Source organism: Plasmodium chabaudi (genome assembly GCF_900002335.3).
Source record: "Plasmodium chabaudi chabaudi strain AS genome assembly, chromosome: 7".
NCBI lineage: Eukaryota > Apicomplexa > Aconoidasida > Haemosporida > Plasmodiidae > Plasmodium > Plasmodium chabaudi.
Window position 1 is genome coordinate 20,679 of NC_030107.2, and position 17,920 is coordinate 38,598.

The window sequence follows — 17,920 nt, forward strand, 5'->3', positions numbered from 1 at the left end:
TTTTATATAATTTCTAATAAATACAAAACACATTTTGTGTTTAAATTTAATATTTTCCTTTTATATATATGAATTAAATATAATATGCTTATTTATCTTAATTAATAATTCACTTTATAATATGTAATAACTTTGCTTATGTACTAACATTTCTTTATATGTAAATATAATAATGAATAGTTTTTAGTGCACATCTTATTTTATTTTTAAAATTAAAAAAAACATAATATACAAATATATTGATCGAGGTATTACAATTAAAATGAATCATGATATAAATTCGTTTTAGAATCATAGTTAGTATTTATAAAGCGTATATTATTCTTTTCATTCCTATAATTCATTTATCATGTAAATCATTAAGAAATATATTTTAAACAATAAAAAAAATAAATATAATTTAAATGTATTATTTTTTATTTTAAAATTGTATCATACTTTGATTGGAATAATGAATTAATTGGGGATCCAATATAACACGGATTACCATTTTAAGGGCACACTTACACTTATAACCTAAACATATATTATGTATTGTATATTTTATAATAAAATATTTGCATTTTTAATGGAAACTTTAGAATTATTAATAAAATTAATGTTATATTGCTCGGTTGTGTTGATTCTAATATTATCGCATTAAAAAAATACTAACTAAAAATTATAATATTTATCTGACGCTATGCATAAAATTTTAATCTTATCATGAATTTAAGAATATATTTAATGAATTTATACCCATATAGCGTATCAAATTAACATAATATATATTTTCGTATTTAGTAACATACTAATTCATTATTGTTAGTGATATACCAGTGTATGCTGCAATGAGATAATTAATGACTCAGGAGGAATGCTTTAAACCAATTACTAATTTTCCTTGTTTCATTGTTTTAAAATATAAAATTTTAGAACGTATATATTATTTCATAACACTATATTTTAATTACATATTTGATAGTTTGTATATTAGTTCAAAGAAAATATATTACTATGTGTCTTTTCGATAAAACTAATATTTAATTATATGAAGTTTTCACAATAAAACAATATTTAAGTATTAATTATTAGGTAGTACTTTATTATATTATATGGATAGGCATATAATAACGATATTCTATGTATTATATTATTTATTATTATTAGAAAAATTATTGGAACAGAATACGATATGAATAAATACAAACATATAATGAAAGCATAAACAAATCTCTGTCGTTATTTCCATTAAATGGTTTTTAATTTATTATATTTTATTTACCACTTTTTTGCAAATTTTTTTTTCATATATTGGCATGCAATAATTTTATATATAAATATATCTCAGAATATACAACATCATGTTTATTATTTCTGGTAAATAGTACAAAATATTAATATTGACACATTTAATCCAATAAAATAATCAAATTACAATAGTAAATCGGAAAATAATACATATAGAACCAATATATTGAAAGACATGCCAATTTATTATTATATGAAACCAAAAAATGAAGTACGCTTAATAAGAAACGCTTTATTTTGTCGTATTCATTTAGCAGGTGGAAAGACACCTTTTGTATTGAAACAATACAATATTTTGACTTTTATAAATAATAATTAAAGACAAAGAAATATTATAATTAAGTTATAATAGATAATTCCATCATATAGAAAAATTGTTTCATGTTTTATTATAAAATAAGAAACAAACTCTTGATCTGTATCATATATATGCAATACTTGTTTATATTAATAGACAAATTTACTATTTATAATTCTTTAATTTTATACATTTTTTAATTCGATTTAAAATATAAGTTAATTAAATTTATCATTCTATGAAATCGCGCTTTCTTTTATAAACAAAAAAAATCAACAAAAAAATTAAATTAATAAATGGTACAGGATCAGCCTGCATAAGTTGGTATATATTTAATGATGGAGATTTTTTCCTATTAACGGAATTTATTGATTTTTTAGTCTGTTTTTTTTGACTAGATGATTTTATAATTATTTGTATTTGTTTTTTTCCATCACTTGAGTTTATAACTGTCTTTATCGTTTTATTTACACCAGCCACATTTATAACCTTTGTCATTTTCTTTTTTCTCTTCATTTCCTTTCTCCATCCAGATGACAAATACTAACATAAAATTATGAAAAATATATAATGTTTTATCAGGAAATATTTTAAAAATTGTATACTTCATATTGTCTTTTTATTTACCTTGTACAGAATAGCTAAAGTAATGGGTATTAGAATAACTATAATTGAAATTCCAATTTTTTTGTATTTTTTTAATACATATCCACCATCTATTCCTGTTATTCTATTTCCTTTTAATTCGGTTCCTGGATTTTCTTGTTTAGTTGCTAGAGCTGGCACTGGTTTTTGAGGCCCTTTTTGATCGGTTTGATCAGAATTTTGGTTTCCAGATGTTCCCTGAGGCGATTGCGGCGTTGTAGTTTGTTCCATAGAACTTGGTAATAGTGAATTTTGTTGATCTTGTGAACCTTGCGAATCTTGTTTATTTGAATCTTGTTGAGATGAATCTTTTTGTGGTTGTGATGGATCATTATGTGTGGGTGGATCACCCCCTGTCCTGTTTAATCCATTTTGGCTTCCTTTATCGCCATTTGATCCTTCTTGACTTCCTTGTTCGCTACCTGATCCACCTCCTGATCCACTTCCTGACCCACCTCCTTGACCACCATCACTACCTCCTTGTCCACCATCATTACCTCCTTGACCACCTGATCCACCATCTCCACTTGGTGATCCATTATATGTATTTCTTTTCCCATCATTTGAATCTCCCACTCTATTACCTGTACCTCCTCCTATACTACCTGCACCTCCTCCTTCACTGCCTGTACCTCCTCCTTCACTACCTGAACCCCCTGGTTCACTACCTGCACCTCCTCCTTCACTATATGTACCTCCTCCTTCACTATCTGTACCTCCTCCTTTACTACCTGAACCCACTGGTTCACTATCTTTGACACCTTGCCCATTAACTGAACCTCCTGATCCTTCTTGGCTTCCTTGTTCGCTACCTGATCCACTTCCTGGCCCACTTCCTGATCCACCTCCTGATCCACCTCCTAATCCACCTCCTGATCCGCCTCCTAATCCTTCTTTATCATTTTGCCCACCACCTGTATTTGATGGCCCCTTATCTGCATCTCCTGTCCCACCTTTTGAATCTTCTGATCCACCAACCGATCCATCATCGGAACCTCCTTTATCGGTAATTGGCGTTTGGCCATGAGTCTTTAAATCACCTTGGGGACGATCTTGATTTTCTGTGTCACCATCTGGATCTTTTTGCTCACCTGATTGCCCTGTTTGTGATATATCTGGGGTATTTTTATCACCTCCTAATTTCGGTTCTTGTGATGGGGTATAATTTGGTAATTGAGGTTGAGATGATTCTTTTCCAGGTATTGGTGGTGTTTTCTCTTTATCATCTTTTGTCTGTTCTGGACATTTTGGTGGAGATGGTGAATCTTGTTTTTCCACCTGCGGTGTCGCTGGCAATGGTGTTGGTGTTTGTTGTGGCTCTGGGGATGATGTTGATACTTTTTGTGGATCTGATGATGATGGTTGTGTTTCTTTCTGGCTATCTGGTGTTTTTTCTTGCGGATTTGATCCTAGAGAGCCACTTCGTTGATTTTGTTTCAGTGAATTGTCTTGTGTAGTACTTTGATCGATTTGCTGGCTCTTTAAATTTCCTGGTCCGTTATCTGTATCACCTGACCCATCATTTGAACCTCCTACTTTACTGCCTGTACCCCCTGATCCACTACTTGAACCCCCTGGTTGACTATCTTTGGCACCTTTACCATCCAAACCTCCTGATCCTCCTTTGTCACTACCTGGCCCTCCTTTGTCACTGCCTGGTCCACCTTCTGAGCCACCTTTTTCAGTATCTGTACCAGGCGATTCACCATTTGGTCCGCTACCTGTATCTCCTCCTTGATGGCTTGAATCTCCTTGATTACCTGTGCCACGACCTGATCCACCACTTCTACCTTGTTGACTGGTATCTGCACCACCTTGGCTATCGATAACTATTTGACCATCTTGTACACTGCTTGTATCTCTTGTTCCACCACCTGAACTTCCTTGCTCAATTTGTTCACTACCCGGTCCACCATCTTTTCCACTGCCTGGACTTCCTTGATCACCACCTGGTACACTATCTGGATCTCCTGTTCCAAGATCGGCACCTCCTTCATTGGAATCTCCATTTCCTGTTTCGCTACTTTGGATTCCTGATTTAGGATGTGTAATTTGGTTTGCTGTTCCACCATCTGTACCTTTTTTTCCATTTTCTCCAATATTTGGATTATCTTTAGTGCTTCCTGCTCCATCATCTGTACCTTTTGGTCTATCGCTTCCATTTTTTTGCTCGATTTGTGTAGTCACCCCAACACTTCCCTTATGTTCAGAGCCCGCTTCTTGATTTGATGCTTGGGGTCCTGGTGGGGAAGTACCTCCATGCTCTGTTCTCTTTGATGCACCCTCTTTTGATTTCCCTCCTGAAATTCCGGGTTCATTAGCCCCACCATCCTTATTTCCGCCTTCAACGCCGGAACTTATTGGATCATTTAGCCCACTACTCGGGCCTCTGTTTTCACTACCTGGACTTCCTGTGTCACCACTTGCACCCCCTGTATTTCCTTCACTATTGCCTGAAGCCTTTATTTCAATTTTAGAACCGTCTTGCACATTTGATGAACTTGATTCTCCTGTTTTAGTTTTTGGTGATGCATTATTCGTTTGTGAAGATGATGGTGTTTTGCGTTGTGGCGGTGGTTCTTCTTTTGGAGAAGGTTGTAATGATGATTTGTCCGCTTTTTTGGGCTTTGTATTTTTTTTTGGGGGGAATTTGCATTGTGAACCACTGAAGTTATATGTTTTAAAACCTCTCACCGCTTCCATCTCTTTTCCATCTTTTGGTGTAAGTTTTTTAAGCTTAGTTGCTAATTCTGAGTTTGGATTATTTTTCTTAATAACTGAACTAAAATCATCATATATACCTTTTAATTTATTCAATAAATCAAGATATGGTTTGCATTTAGAAATGTTCAAATAAAGGGTTTTATATTGAAAACTGCAATCGGAAGGATATTTATAAAGTTTCTTATTTTGGGAACCGTTATTATAACCTGTAATTATTTTACATATTAGATTAAGTAATTTATAAAATTCGCTCATATACTTAAGATTAGCTTCTTTCAAACTCGGTATCATATCCAAATGAGTCCAATAATCCAATATTCCTTTATGTTTCTCTAAATAATTTTTATAAGCCTTATTTAAAGTAATACCATCCATATAGTCTGGTTTATCCTTTATGCCTTTGCTTTCGAGGTGCATCTTAAATAATTTATCACTTACCCACATCAATAAACATTCATCATAATGATTATACTTTTTTTTTATTACTATTGAATCTTTGAAAGTCTTAAATATATATGCATTCAAAGCATTAATACGTTCTTCATTTGTTTTACAACCACCATTACGACAATATGCTTTGATGGTTGAGTGTTTATTAAATTTCTGCGTATCGACATTTTCATCATTAAAATAACTATCACCTTCGAGAAGTAAATTACACTAAGAAAATATTTATAAAAATATAAATTAATTCAAAATTTATTCAAATAAAATTTAATATGATTTGAATATAAGTTAAACATAATAAAATTAAGGATAAATATGTTTTGTTTTAAAATAAGGTTATTTACCATTCGTTTGTGGTTCTGCATTGTAATGGATTTTCTTTAATCTGTAGATTGACATCATATTGTTTTTACATAAAACTTATATACTATATCAAAATAATTTATACAATTATATGTCTTTCTATATGAGATTGTCAGTAATTAAACGCAGTTTAGCATTATTCTCAATAATAATATAATAAAATAAAACATATATTCACTTTTACTACAATTTAGATAAGTATCCTTATTTTGGGATTTGTTCGAAACATTTTTATCATATGCGAAATATCGCTATTCTTAATAATATTTGGAATAGCTTCATTGTATTATTTTGTGTAACATTTCAATAAGTTTAAATAAAACACATTTTCTAATTATTATACGTTTGTACATAGAGAACTATGGATTTTCTTGAATTATAGTAAACTTTTCACCAATTTTATATTATTATAAATATATAAAGAATTAAAAATGTGTTATTACTATAATTGTTAAAAATGTATTTGTATCTCATTATTTGAATATAATGTATTATTTAAGTTATTATTCAACATGAAATATCACACCTTTTATATTATTTCTAACAAATATAAAACAATATTTGTGTTTAAATTTAATATTATTCTTTTTTCTAAATAAATGAATATAATACGTTTAATTATCTTAATTAATAATTCACTTTAGAATATGTAATAACTTTGCTTATGCATTATCATTTCTTTATATATAAATTTAATTAATGAATAGTTGTGAGTGCATATAGTATCTAATTTTTAAAATTAAAAAACATAATATACAAATATATTGATTGAGCTACTACAATTAAAATGAATCATGAATATAAATTAGTTTTAGAATAATAATTAGTATATATAAATGTATATTATTCTTTTCATTCTTATTATCTATTTAATATATAAATGATTAATAAATGTATTTTAAACAATAAAGAAAATAAATATAACTGTTTTCGTATAATTTAATTTTAAAATTATATTAATACTTTGGTTAGAATAATTAATTAATTTGAGAATCAATATAATATGAGCTACCATTTTAAATACACATTTATACTTACAATCTAAACATATATTATGTGTTATATACTTTATAATAAAACTTTATTTATTTATATAATGAAATTTCTGTATTTTTAACGAGCATTATGAAATTATTATTATATTGATTGATAACTTTAATGTCATAGCGCCATACTAGTCCATTATTATTACTATTATTGCAACTAATATACCACTGTACACTACAATGAGATAATTAATGCACTCAAGAGAAATACTTTAAACCAATTAGTAATTTTCCTTGCTTCATTGTTTTAATGTGCAACATTTTATAGCATATATTATTTCGTAATAGCACTATATTTAAAATATAAATTTATAAGTTTGTATATATAATAATCTAATATAAATATTATTAGTTCAAATAAAATTTATTATTGTTTGCTTTATCAACAAAATTAATATTAATTATATGAATTTTTTACAATAAAAAAATATTTCAATATTATTTATTAGTAAAGTATTTTATTATATTATATCTGTAAGCATATAATAATAATGTTATACCATCTATAATATTATTTATAATTACTAGAGCAAAATATTATATGGAATTTTATTAATATTTTATATTTTATTTTTTAACTATTTTAAAATTTAAAATATTGTATATATTGTTCAATTTTTATTGTGTTATTAAAAATGATAGATGCATAAAATATATTTTATAGATATCGTTGTATTGTCGAATATCGATCGATATTTCGTCCATATATATTTTATGAATATTTATTATATTTTGTAATATCTTTAATTAATCTTTAAACACACGTATTAATATTAATATGCATATTCAAAATGAATTTTATTATAATCTAAAGATATATATATATATTATACTTTATGGAAACATATGATATGTGACCCCTTTCATATTAATGGTTATGCCCCTTTTTGGGCTCCATATTTGTACTTCATTTCGGGATTAAACATACAGAGATGGTACATATATTTAATCAACATTTATAGACAAACAAATATGATCAAATTATAAACAATTTAATAAAAATATAATTATAACCCAAAACAATACCCCATAGTACAAAACTCTGACCCAAAATACGAAAAAAAATCATATAAATATATATTTAATTACATTTACATTTTTATGTAAATGACCATGATTTCTTTTCTATTTATAAAAATGGGAAGAAAAAATACATACTAATATTATTACTATTATTACATAATAAAACATTAAGAGCCTTTCTTCTACAAGCATACAGTCCTATTTTCCTAAATTGTTTCCTATTATATTTTGTAATAAGTCTAACCGAATAATGAAAAACCATAATCCTAAAGCCTGAGCCATAAACCAAAAATCATAATTCAAAAATTCAAAAATCAAAAATCAAAATTCAAAAATTATAAGTTAAAAATTAAAAGTTAAAAATTAAAAGTTAAAAATCAAACAAATTCAGCATACTCTTTCGTCTTTCTTAAAACTGAAATGTATGCACAAATTTGGTGGCATAATTCAATATGTATAGTAGAAGATTGCATCCCTACCAATAATGGTTACTAAACAGACAAAAACAAAAAAATAAACAAGCCAGATAATGTGAAAACACAACATAAACATATATTATTATTGTTACATAGGATGTAGAAGGAGAACAAAATTAATAGTTAATTAAAAATTTGAATAACAATATTGATAGTAATATATACTATAACACTGGGGAGGGTAATGAAAATAGTAGGAGTCATAACAACCCATTTAATAAATATTATTTTATTTTCATAGCATTTTATATGTATGCTTATCTCTTTCTGTTTTTTTATTTTAAATGTCACAAAATGTTCGTAGTATATGATGTACCGCATCATCATTGTTTGATGGACCTACATATTTTGCGCATCTCTTTATTTTACTAGAAGCATTTTGGACTGCTATCGAAGTTCCTACGCCTTGTAACATCTCTCTATCGTTGGTAGCATCTCCAATAGCTAATGCATCATTCAAACTTATATCGAAATGTTTGCATATTTCTTTTACACCTTCAAATTTATTTGCATTATGATGAAACAATTCTACATATGTTTTAGATCTTTTACCTATATAAATTCTATCCGAAAATTTATCTTGATACATTTTTAATACACTTGATAAGCTTTGCTCATTTACGCTAATTAAAATTTTGTATATTTTTGTATTTTTTAATATTTCTTCATTAATAATATTAGGGACTATAGGTAAAATATTCAAATCTTCATCACTATATTCATCCATTTCAAGCATATGCATGTTTTCTAACCTATACCAATACACACACCTAAGTATATTTTTTTCCTTTGAAAAATTAAATATATCCATTAATAATTTTTCATCAATATAATTATCAATTATTCTTTCACCATTAGGTCCATAAGCAATAGAGCCGTCTAGATATATTCCGGGCATTAAACTTAAATTATTTTGTTTAACATTTTTTCCTATTGTATAACTAACTGAATACGGTGGACGACCAGTAGCAAAAACTATTTTTATTCCTCTATTATGTGCCTTTGCTAAACTTTCTAAATTTAATTTGGATAGTTTATAACGATCATCTAATAATGTTCCATCTAAATCGATAAAAGCAATTTTTATATTATTTTTTAAATTATTTTTATCGACGGGATTCCCATTTTTATCTCTTACGAGCACTTCATAATTTGATTGACCCTCATAACCTGCTTGATCGTCATGTGCTTCTACTCCTGCTTTATCGTTTTCGAGTTCTGATAGCAATCGATTCGATTTTGTAATTATAACTCCATTTATATTTTTTTTCTAAAAATACATAAATTTGGAATATATTTTAAATTAAATTTTATTTTATAATGTAAAACATCACCATATAAATTTTAGAACAATAAACAAATATTTATAAATTTAGCATACAACGTTTTACCTCGTTACTGTGTGCTTTGCATAGGCACATTAAAAGAAGAGATAAACTTATTTGTATTAATTTGGGATTCATTTCTGCAGTATATATTTATTTTTTTTAACCCCATAAAAAATTTTTAAAATAAAAAAAAATTGTCTTTATATATAAAATATCATACTAGTTTTTTTTAATTATATTTGTACCTATGATATTTGATATTAATTATGTCGATTTATTATATTATATAGCATCGTTTATTTATATTAATTTGTAATAAAGCTATAAATATATGAAATTTTCATAAAATATGTCGTTAAATATTTAATAATGTAATTTAATTATAATTTTTTGAATTAATATTTAAAAAAAATATATATTATATATTCAAAAAAAAAAATTATTTTTCCAAAAAATTTATGTTGTCGATCTAACAATATATATTTATTTTTTTAATTGTAATATATAATTAATTAACGACATATATCCATAATAAACATATAGTATGCCTAATTATTTTGGTAATTTGAATTATTTTCTTTTTCTTAATTGAATTTTACCATATTTTTTTTATATAATTAGACTTTCCATTATTTATAAGTATTTTAACAACACTTTTCAAAATATCATTTTTTATTTTATAGTATAATCCTATATATCATATTTTCGATATAGTGATAGGAACTAACTTGTAGAAGCACAGAATATATATTTTTTAATTAATGGCGTATATTTATCATTTAAAACATATGGATGCAATATATATTTATATAACTAAATATCATTTGATATTTAATAGCAAAAACCATAAATTAAGATAAAATTTACAACCATTAATACAATCCTTGTTTTCCTTTTATATATAATATATGCCTTTTCATTTTTAAATAAAACATTATATTAAATTTATATAATAATATTTAAAAATAGCATAACCCAACAAATGTTATCAAATATGAACAAATTAGCTCAAACAAAATCCATAAAGCAGTATCCAATAGTTCCGAGGTCATAAAATATGAATATATTTATTTTTATAATTATTGACAAAGTGTAACATTTAATAACTAAAAAATATTATAATGAACAAAGGTTATGTTAATTTATTTTTCATTTTTCTGCCTATTTTCATAAGTTGTAAACTCAAACCAATTTCAGTTAAAATTCCAACTGGTACCCCAACATCACATGCATAAACACCTCCAGAGTAAATGTTATGCTAAATATTTCCCATTTAAATTTGATTTTTAGCGCCTTTTTAAGCAATTTATTGTATTTTAATTCCTTATAATTATATCTTCAAAGAATTTCATTATATTCGTTTTCCAAATTGTCATAATCCATATTTAAAGTACCCGTTCCACTTGTCAATTGTTTAATTGCCTATATTTTCATACCGAAAAAGGTATATACTTTTTTATTGTCTTATATTGGGTTTGTTCCACTGGTAGCCCATCATTAACTTATTTTTTTTTTCGGAATTTTTGATGATTTCATCACAACCTTATGAATTAAAATTTTCATTCCCATATTTATCCCTTTTAATTTGAATGGCATGTTACTGACCTTACACCCCTTTACATGCTCATCTATAACATTTTTAATGCATTTTATTCCTTCATCATTACAAGCATCTACAAGATTCAAATTTGATTCATAAAAATTATTTAAATATAATTGATTGTCTATATCTGCTAATGTCCTATTATTTATTAATTTTTTGCATTTTCTATAGAATTAATTTATGTACCGTTGTAATAAATTTAATTATATTCATTAAAAGTATTTATGGATGTAAACATTGTATTATCTTTATTTTTACAAATACTATTTAAATAAAACATAAATGTATCCCATTAATTATCATAGGAAAAATCCTCATATGAAAATATATTCTATATTTTTTTTATAAAAATAGGTATGCTGAACCTTAACCTGGCTCCCACACATTAAACCCCGAATTATTTATGCTAATAAATGCAATACCGTTTATTTATTATTGTTTGAACTTTATATTGTCTTTTAAAACGAAGCTATATTTTTTTAACACAAAAATATAACTTGTTAAACTTATCATATAAATAATCTCTTTTCTTTTATAAACAAAAAAATAAATTAATAAATGGACGATATCATCCTGTATAACATTCTATATATTAATTAATTCCATTTCTTATCAACTAAATTTACAAACCTTTTCATGCTTTTTCCTTACTTCCATTTCCCCGTTTCTCATAATAAATATTAAATTATTTAAATCAACGTTATCTTATAGAATCAAATCGATACTTTGGATTCATCTTTCTTATCGATTTCAATATATATCCAATTTTCCTATAATCAATTAACCCCAAATTAACAATAAATACATAGTTCAACATATTTCCCATTAAGTTATATTAACACGAAATACAATTATTATAATTTGTCCTATGCATATTTAAAAAAATTCGTTAAACTAACAAATATTGCCAAATTATTCAAAAATATACAAAATTAAATGCAATATAGTACTTAACTTTAACCCATATATGGGTTCCACAAACACAACATCAACCCTGATTCACAACATAAAAATCATATAAAAAATATGCAAAAATTATGCAAAAGTGCAATAATTTACACACATAGATTTATATTTTATTGATTATATTATTTAAATGGTTTTATAAACACAAAAAATATGCTCCAAAATTATGATCAAAAATTATGTATTTCCAAATAGACAGCTTCTTAACACATATCAATCATTATTACTGTTCCTGAAACAATCACTACTATTCGAATCATATATAACTGGCCATTTTCTTCTTTATTTTTTTTAGTTTTTCTCTTAAATATTGTCTATGACGCTGTTTATCAAATCCAAATAACGAATACTAATATAAAATGTTAAGAAGCATATGATGTTTGTTAAAGTTGCATATATTTAATGAAATTATTTTTAAATTCCTTATTATTTACCTTATAAGCAATTCCCAAGAAAAGTGTATTGCAAATATCAATAAGGCTGGAATTAGTTTGCTTTCTATCGACGAACTTTGTGGTGCTTTTATCTCTGAAAGAGTTGGAAGATTGTTACAAAAACTGCAATTTTTAGCACAATAATTTTTAAAATCATCATAATCATTTGATAAACTAAACAGAATTTCTCTATATAAATTATTTCCAGTAATATTAGAATCCTGATTAAGACTTTCAAAATTGTTAGCAAAATCTTGAGCATCTTGCGAACAATTTAGGTAATTATTATTTTTTTCATTACATTCATTATACAATTTGCATAATTTTTTTAATGCTTCATAAAGTTTAGACATTTCTTTAATATCCATATTCATCAAATATTGTTTTTTATTTATAATATCCATACAACTATTATAATTATCAGCATCCTATAATTTATTACTATACTTCTCAATACCCTTTATATAATTATTATAAAATTCATTTAGATTATCAATGCTAATTTTTGTTTTTTGATTTAGTTGGTAACATAACCATAAAATAGTATATTCTGCAAAGTTGTCTCTATCTAAATATTCGTTGCCATTACTACTGATAAAACTTACTAGAAATGTCATAAAAGCAGAGATAATAATTTCTTCATAATTTTTACATTTTTGCTCATTGCCATTATTCACGAAAGGGCAATATTTGTTCAACGCCATATAATCGTCACTATTTAAATTGGGATCATTCGCGTCCAAAGAAATTTTTGTATCTATCTTATCAATTGCTCCACACTATGAATATATTTTACGAATTAAACAAAAACATGTATTAATGTAAATGCCATTAAAGTGAAGATTAACAAATTTATAGACGATGAAACATATGAATCACATGCGAAGAGCATATTTTATTTAAAAAATATATATACCAGGTCCTTAAGCATTATAAATAAATTCTGTTCTATTTGTAAATTGTGTGGGATGATATTATTTATATATATTGCATAAATATATGTTGTATTTACTTAATTTCTTTACATAACAATTATCTTTCGTTGAACATATTATTCTTAATTTTAACTTCATATAAAATAATAATACAGTAATATTACTAAAATCATATTATACTTATTTATGGCAGTTAGCTAAATCACCTTAAATAGAGGGTTGCTTAATCCACTTTTACCATATGTATATATGATAAATTTTATACAAAAATGCTATTATTATGATAATTCTTAAAAGTATATAAATACTTATTTAATAAGATTGGTTGCATTTTTATATACTTGTTTCTTATAATATATAATATAGTCTTTTCTAAAATTATAGTATTTTCAAATTAAGTTGCATTGGTCCCTTTTCTAATTACATATACATAAATATATATTTTTTTTAATGAATATAGATAAATTCATTATCCATTTTAATAAATCCAATAACTTTATTTTTATTCCTATGTATTTCAATTTAAAAATATACCTTATTGGGTAATTTTATAATATATTTTGAGCATCTTTTCTACGGTTTAAAACAACAATTAGCATTGAGCCCGTAATTAATAATATATTTATAGCTCAAATAAATCTTTGAATGCATATAGTCTTTAAAATGATGCATAATAAATATTAAATATATAACAAATAAATAACTATTGATGCAAATTTTAAAGTATAATAGAAAACTATGTGTAATTATATTGCGCTTTAAGAGGAAAAAAAATAATATATATTTGCTCTTTAATACATAAATTTAGATAAATATTAGCTAAATACTCTCCATTATTCATTTTATCTTATATATTATATTATTATAGTTATCAATGCATATACATTCAAATAATTTATTAAAAATTCTATATCTGTAAATCCTATGACAAAACAATGCCGTTTGTGATTAAAAAATGATGATTCACAAGCAATAATAATATATCCAATATGGAATAATAAAAAGACATTTATCATTAATTGAGTCTTTAGTTTTTTCTTCATTAACACAGTTTTTTAGAACATAAACCCACATATCCCAAATTGTATTTTTAACAAAATATATAACATTGATACCTTTGTAATGCACTAGTATATGCCATTGATTTATTATTCATTCAATAATACAAATATTTATATATTTCTGTTAGAAATACTATTATATTTTTATATAATTTTTTACTAAATATTTATAGAAAGCAATTGCATGTACCATATAATAGGGATATATAGGGGTATTTCTTACATTTTTTCAATAATAAATAATTAATTTATAATAAAATTATTTTTAAAAAACATTTTATGTATTATTAACTACTGTTATTCATATAATTTTTGAAAAAAATAATAATCATGCATTAATAATCCTCGAAAATGGTATCTCTATATAGAATACGAAAATAACAAATAATAATGTTATATTCAACTATTACATAAAATACCTATTTTATTTATCTCACTGAACATAATAATTTATAACAATAAATGAATTTACTTATCTATTGTTGTTTTATATTTATATGTACTTTTAAATATAGAACCATAAATATCTGAGCTTTACAAAAAATATAAGGCATTAATTAAATTATCATTCTATAATGTCTCTTTTTCTTTTATAGACAAAAAAAATTAACAACAAAAATAAACTAATAAATGGCATAGGACCAGCCTGAATATGTTTGTATATATTTAATAATGGTAGTTTTTCATTAACTGAATTTACAATTATTTCTGTCTTTTTTTGATCCCCTGAATTTATAACTAATTTTATATTTTTTTTCATATGCCCCGAATTTAAAGCTATATGTGTCATTTTTTTTTCATCCCATGGATTTATCGCCGTTTTTATTGGTTCGTCCGTATCATTGGAATTAATAATTATCTTCGCTATTTTTTTCTCATCATCTAAATTTATAATTATTCCCATTAAATATTTTCGACGAATCCATTTGTAACGTCCTTTTGGATTTTATTTGCATCACACAAATTTATAATCGTTTTTACCTTTTTTTTTCCATTCGACTTTTTTCTCTGGCCATGTGTTAAATACTAACATAAAAATATGTAATTATATGTCTTTTTATGCACTCAAAAAATATGTTGTAATGTATATTTTTTAAATTTATATCTTTGAATTGTCTTATTATTTACCTTGTATGAAATTCCTAAAATAACGGGTATCAAAAAAAATGGAATTGCAATGTAAGGTAGTTTATTTGTGTTATTTATACTTGTGAGGCTTACTGTTGGAAGTGTTACAGAACTTGATTCATCCATCTGAACTTCTTTTACAGGCAATGTATTGCCCAGACTATCACTTAATTTGGTTGATGATTGACTTGATAAACTGCCTTCGGTGCGTATATTCATTTCTGAAACTTCAACTTTCGCTTTCTCAGCTTTCAATTTTTGCTTTTTTTCTTCACAAAAAATCTCACAACTTTTTCTTCCTTCTGGTGGCTTCAATTCTGGAAGTTTACTATTATTTCCTCTAATTTTATCATAATCATTTTTTAAATTTGACAATATACGACAATATGGATCACAAATCTCTGTCCAGGGAAAACTAATCATACATGAACGATACGAAGCAGCACATTTTTTAGCACTCTCTTGACATTCACTGGAGTTTGAAGAGTCACTACAGTTAGTAATTGTATTACATATTTCTTTAAGTAACGTATAAAGATTGTTCAAATATATAAGATGAAATTTCATCATATCTTTTTTTTCTTCTATGGATTTATAATGTTCTTGAAACCAATCATTTCCTGTAAGGATGTCATAAACATCATCTACTTCAATTGATCTCTCCTTATATTGATAAAGTTTGTAACTTAACCACAAAATAGCATATTCACCAAGTTTATTATTCTCCAATTTTTCCTCTTCATCACCAAAACTATCAAAAATGTTTAGCAATGCTATAAAAGCAGAGCCAAGCAATTTTCCATTACTATCACATTGTCCTTTTTCTCCCTTTCTAGTGGGAGAACAATATACTCCATATATTTCATCGGTAAACGCATACTTTTGAGATACAGGATCAAAGACAACATTTTCATCGATCCCCTTAATTGCTTCACACTACGAATATATTTTACAAATTAAAAAAAAGAATGTATTAATGTAAATTTTACTAAAATGAAAATTAATATAATTTATAGCCAACGTAACATCCGAATAATATAAGAAAAATGATATATACCACTTCCTTAGACATTATAATGAAATTCTGTTATAATTCGGATGTTATTTGGGATGATATTATTTATATATTGCATAAAATACTTGTCGTATTTACTTAATCTCTTTACATAGCATTTATCTTTCGTTAAATATATTATTCTTAATTTTAATTTCATATAAAATAATAATACAGCATTATTAATAAAATCATATTATACTTATTTATGGTCATTAGCTAAACATTTTAATCGTGATTTCTTTGAACCATGTTTTACTAATTTATATATAATACAACTTATGACAATACCACTATTTTTTTAATATAAACCTTTTGAAAGCTTATATACTGTATACATATAAAGAACTAAAAAATAATATATATTCTTTTAAATGGTTAAAATGTTAGTTATGTCTCATTGCATGTATACCATTAATATATTTATATATTTTATTATTTTGTATAATATATTGAACCTTATTTATAAACAATATAAAATAATTTATGTTTTAAATATAATGCTAAAAACAAATTGAGTTTATTTCCTTTTCTAAATGAGTGAAATTTAATGTGTAGAAGTTTTAATTTATTTACATCGGTTAAAAGGTTTTTAAACCGTGCAATAAAGTTTTATATCCTAGTATTCCTCTCTATATAAATCCATTATAATGAATAATCGGGTGCATATTTATTTATTTTTTTATGATTAAAAAAATATATAATATCATTTTAGAATAATAATTATTATATATCATATTTTTCTTTCTCATTAACTATGTTATATATAAATATATAATAAAGCGGTTTTATGTCATCAAAATGAGTTTAATAAAAATGTTTTCATATAAATTACTTTAAACCGATTGCTTGATTAATTTTATAATTATACTCATGCTTTGGTTGTAATGATCAATTAATTTGGGACCAGTGCAACATAATTTATCTTTTATATACCATAATTCTATTAGAACCAAAACATATATTATGTATTGAATGTTTTATAATAAAAAACTATACCTTTAAGGGGAATTATATAGTCATTAATAGAATTATTATTTTTTTGCTTGGTAGGATTAATTCTCATATTAGCCAGTTAAAAAATATTAAGTCAATATTG

At 25.1% G+C, this 17,920-nt stretch overlaps 3 protein-coding genes and 1 pseudogene across 3 annotated transcripts, besides 1 other annotated feature; all 4 read right to left on the reverse strand.

Annotated features, from left to right (window-relative positions):
• Positions 1 to 1,819: 1,819 nt before the first annotated feature.
• On the reverse strand, positions 1,820 to 5,769 carry PCHAS_0700700 (CIR protein; the record flags this gene model as incomplete). Its single annotated transcript, XM_016797567.1, has 3 exons — positions 1,820 to 2,131; positions 2,216 to 5,617; positions 5,749 to 5,769. The coding sequence occupies 3 exons, from the start codon at positions 5,767 to 5,769 to the stop codon at positions 1,820 to 1,822; spliced, it is 3,735 nt and encodes a 1,244-aa protein (XP_016653506.1).
• Positions 5,770 to 8,592: 2,823 nt separating this feature from the next.
• On the reverse strand, positions 8,593 to 9,775 carry PCHAS_0700800 (haloacid dehalogenase-like hydrolase, putative; the record flags this gene model as incomplete). The annotated part of the gene is made up of 2 exons (XM_051320977.1): positions 8,593 to 9,582; positions 9,704 to 9,775. The coding sequence occupies 2 exons, from the start codon at positions 9,773 to 9,775 to the stop codon at positions 8,593 to 8,595; spliced, it is 1,062 nt and encodes a 353-aa protein (XP_051176933.1).
• Positions 9,776 to 12,465: 2,690 nt separating this feature from the next.
• On the reverse strand, positions 12,466 to 13,574 carry PCHAS_0700900 (annotated as a pseudogene).
• Positions 12,466 to 13,574: a sequence feature (CIR protein, pseudogene;~PIR protein, pseudogene).
• Positions 13,575 to 15,542: 1,968 nt separating this feature from the next.
• On the reverse strand, positions 15,543 to 16,839 carry PCHAS_0701000 (CIR protein; the record flags this gene model as incomplete). Its single annotated transcript, XM_016797569.1, has 3 exons — positions 15,543 to 15,665; positions 15,768 to 16,703; positions 16,825 to 16,839. 3 exons carry the CDS (start codon positions 16,837 to 16,839, stop codon positions 15,543 to 15,545), a joined length of 1,074 nt encoding a protein of 357 aa, XP_016653508.1.
• Between the last annotated feature and the right edge of the window lie 1,081 nt (positions 16,840 to 17,920).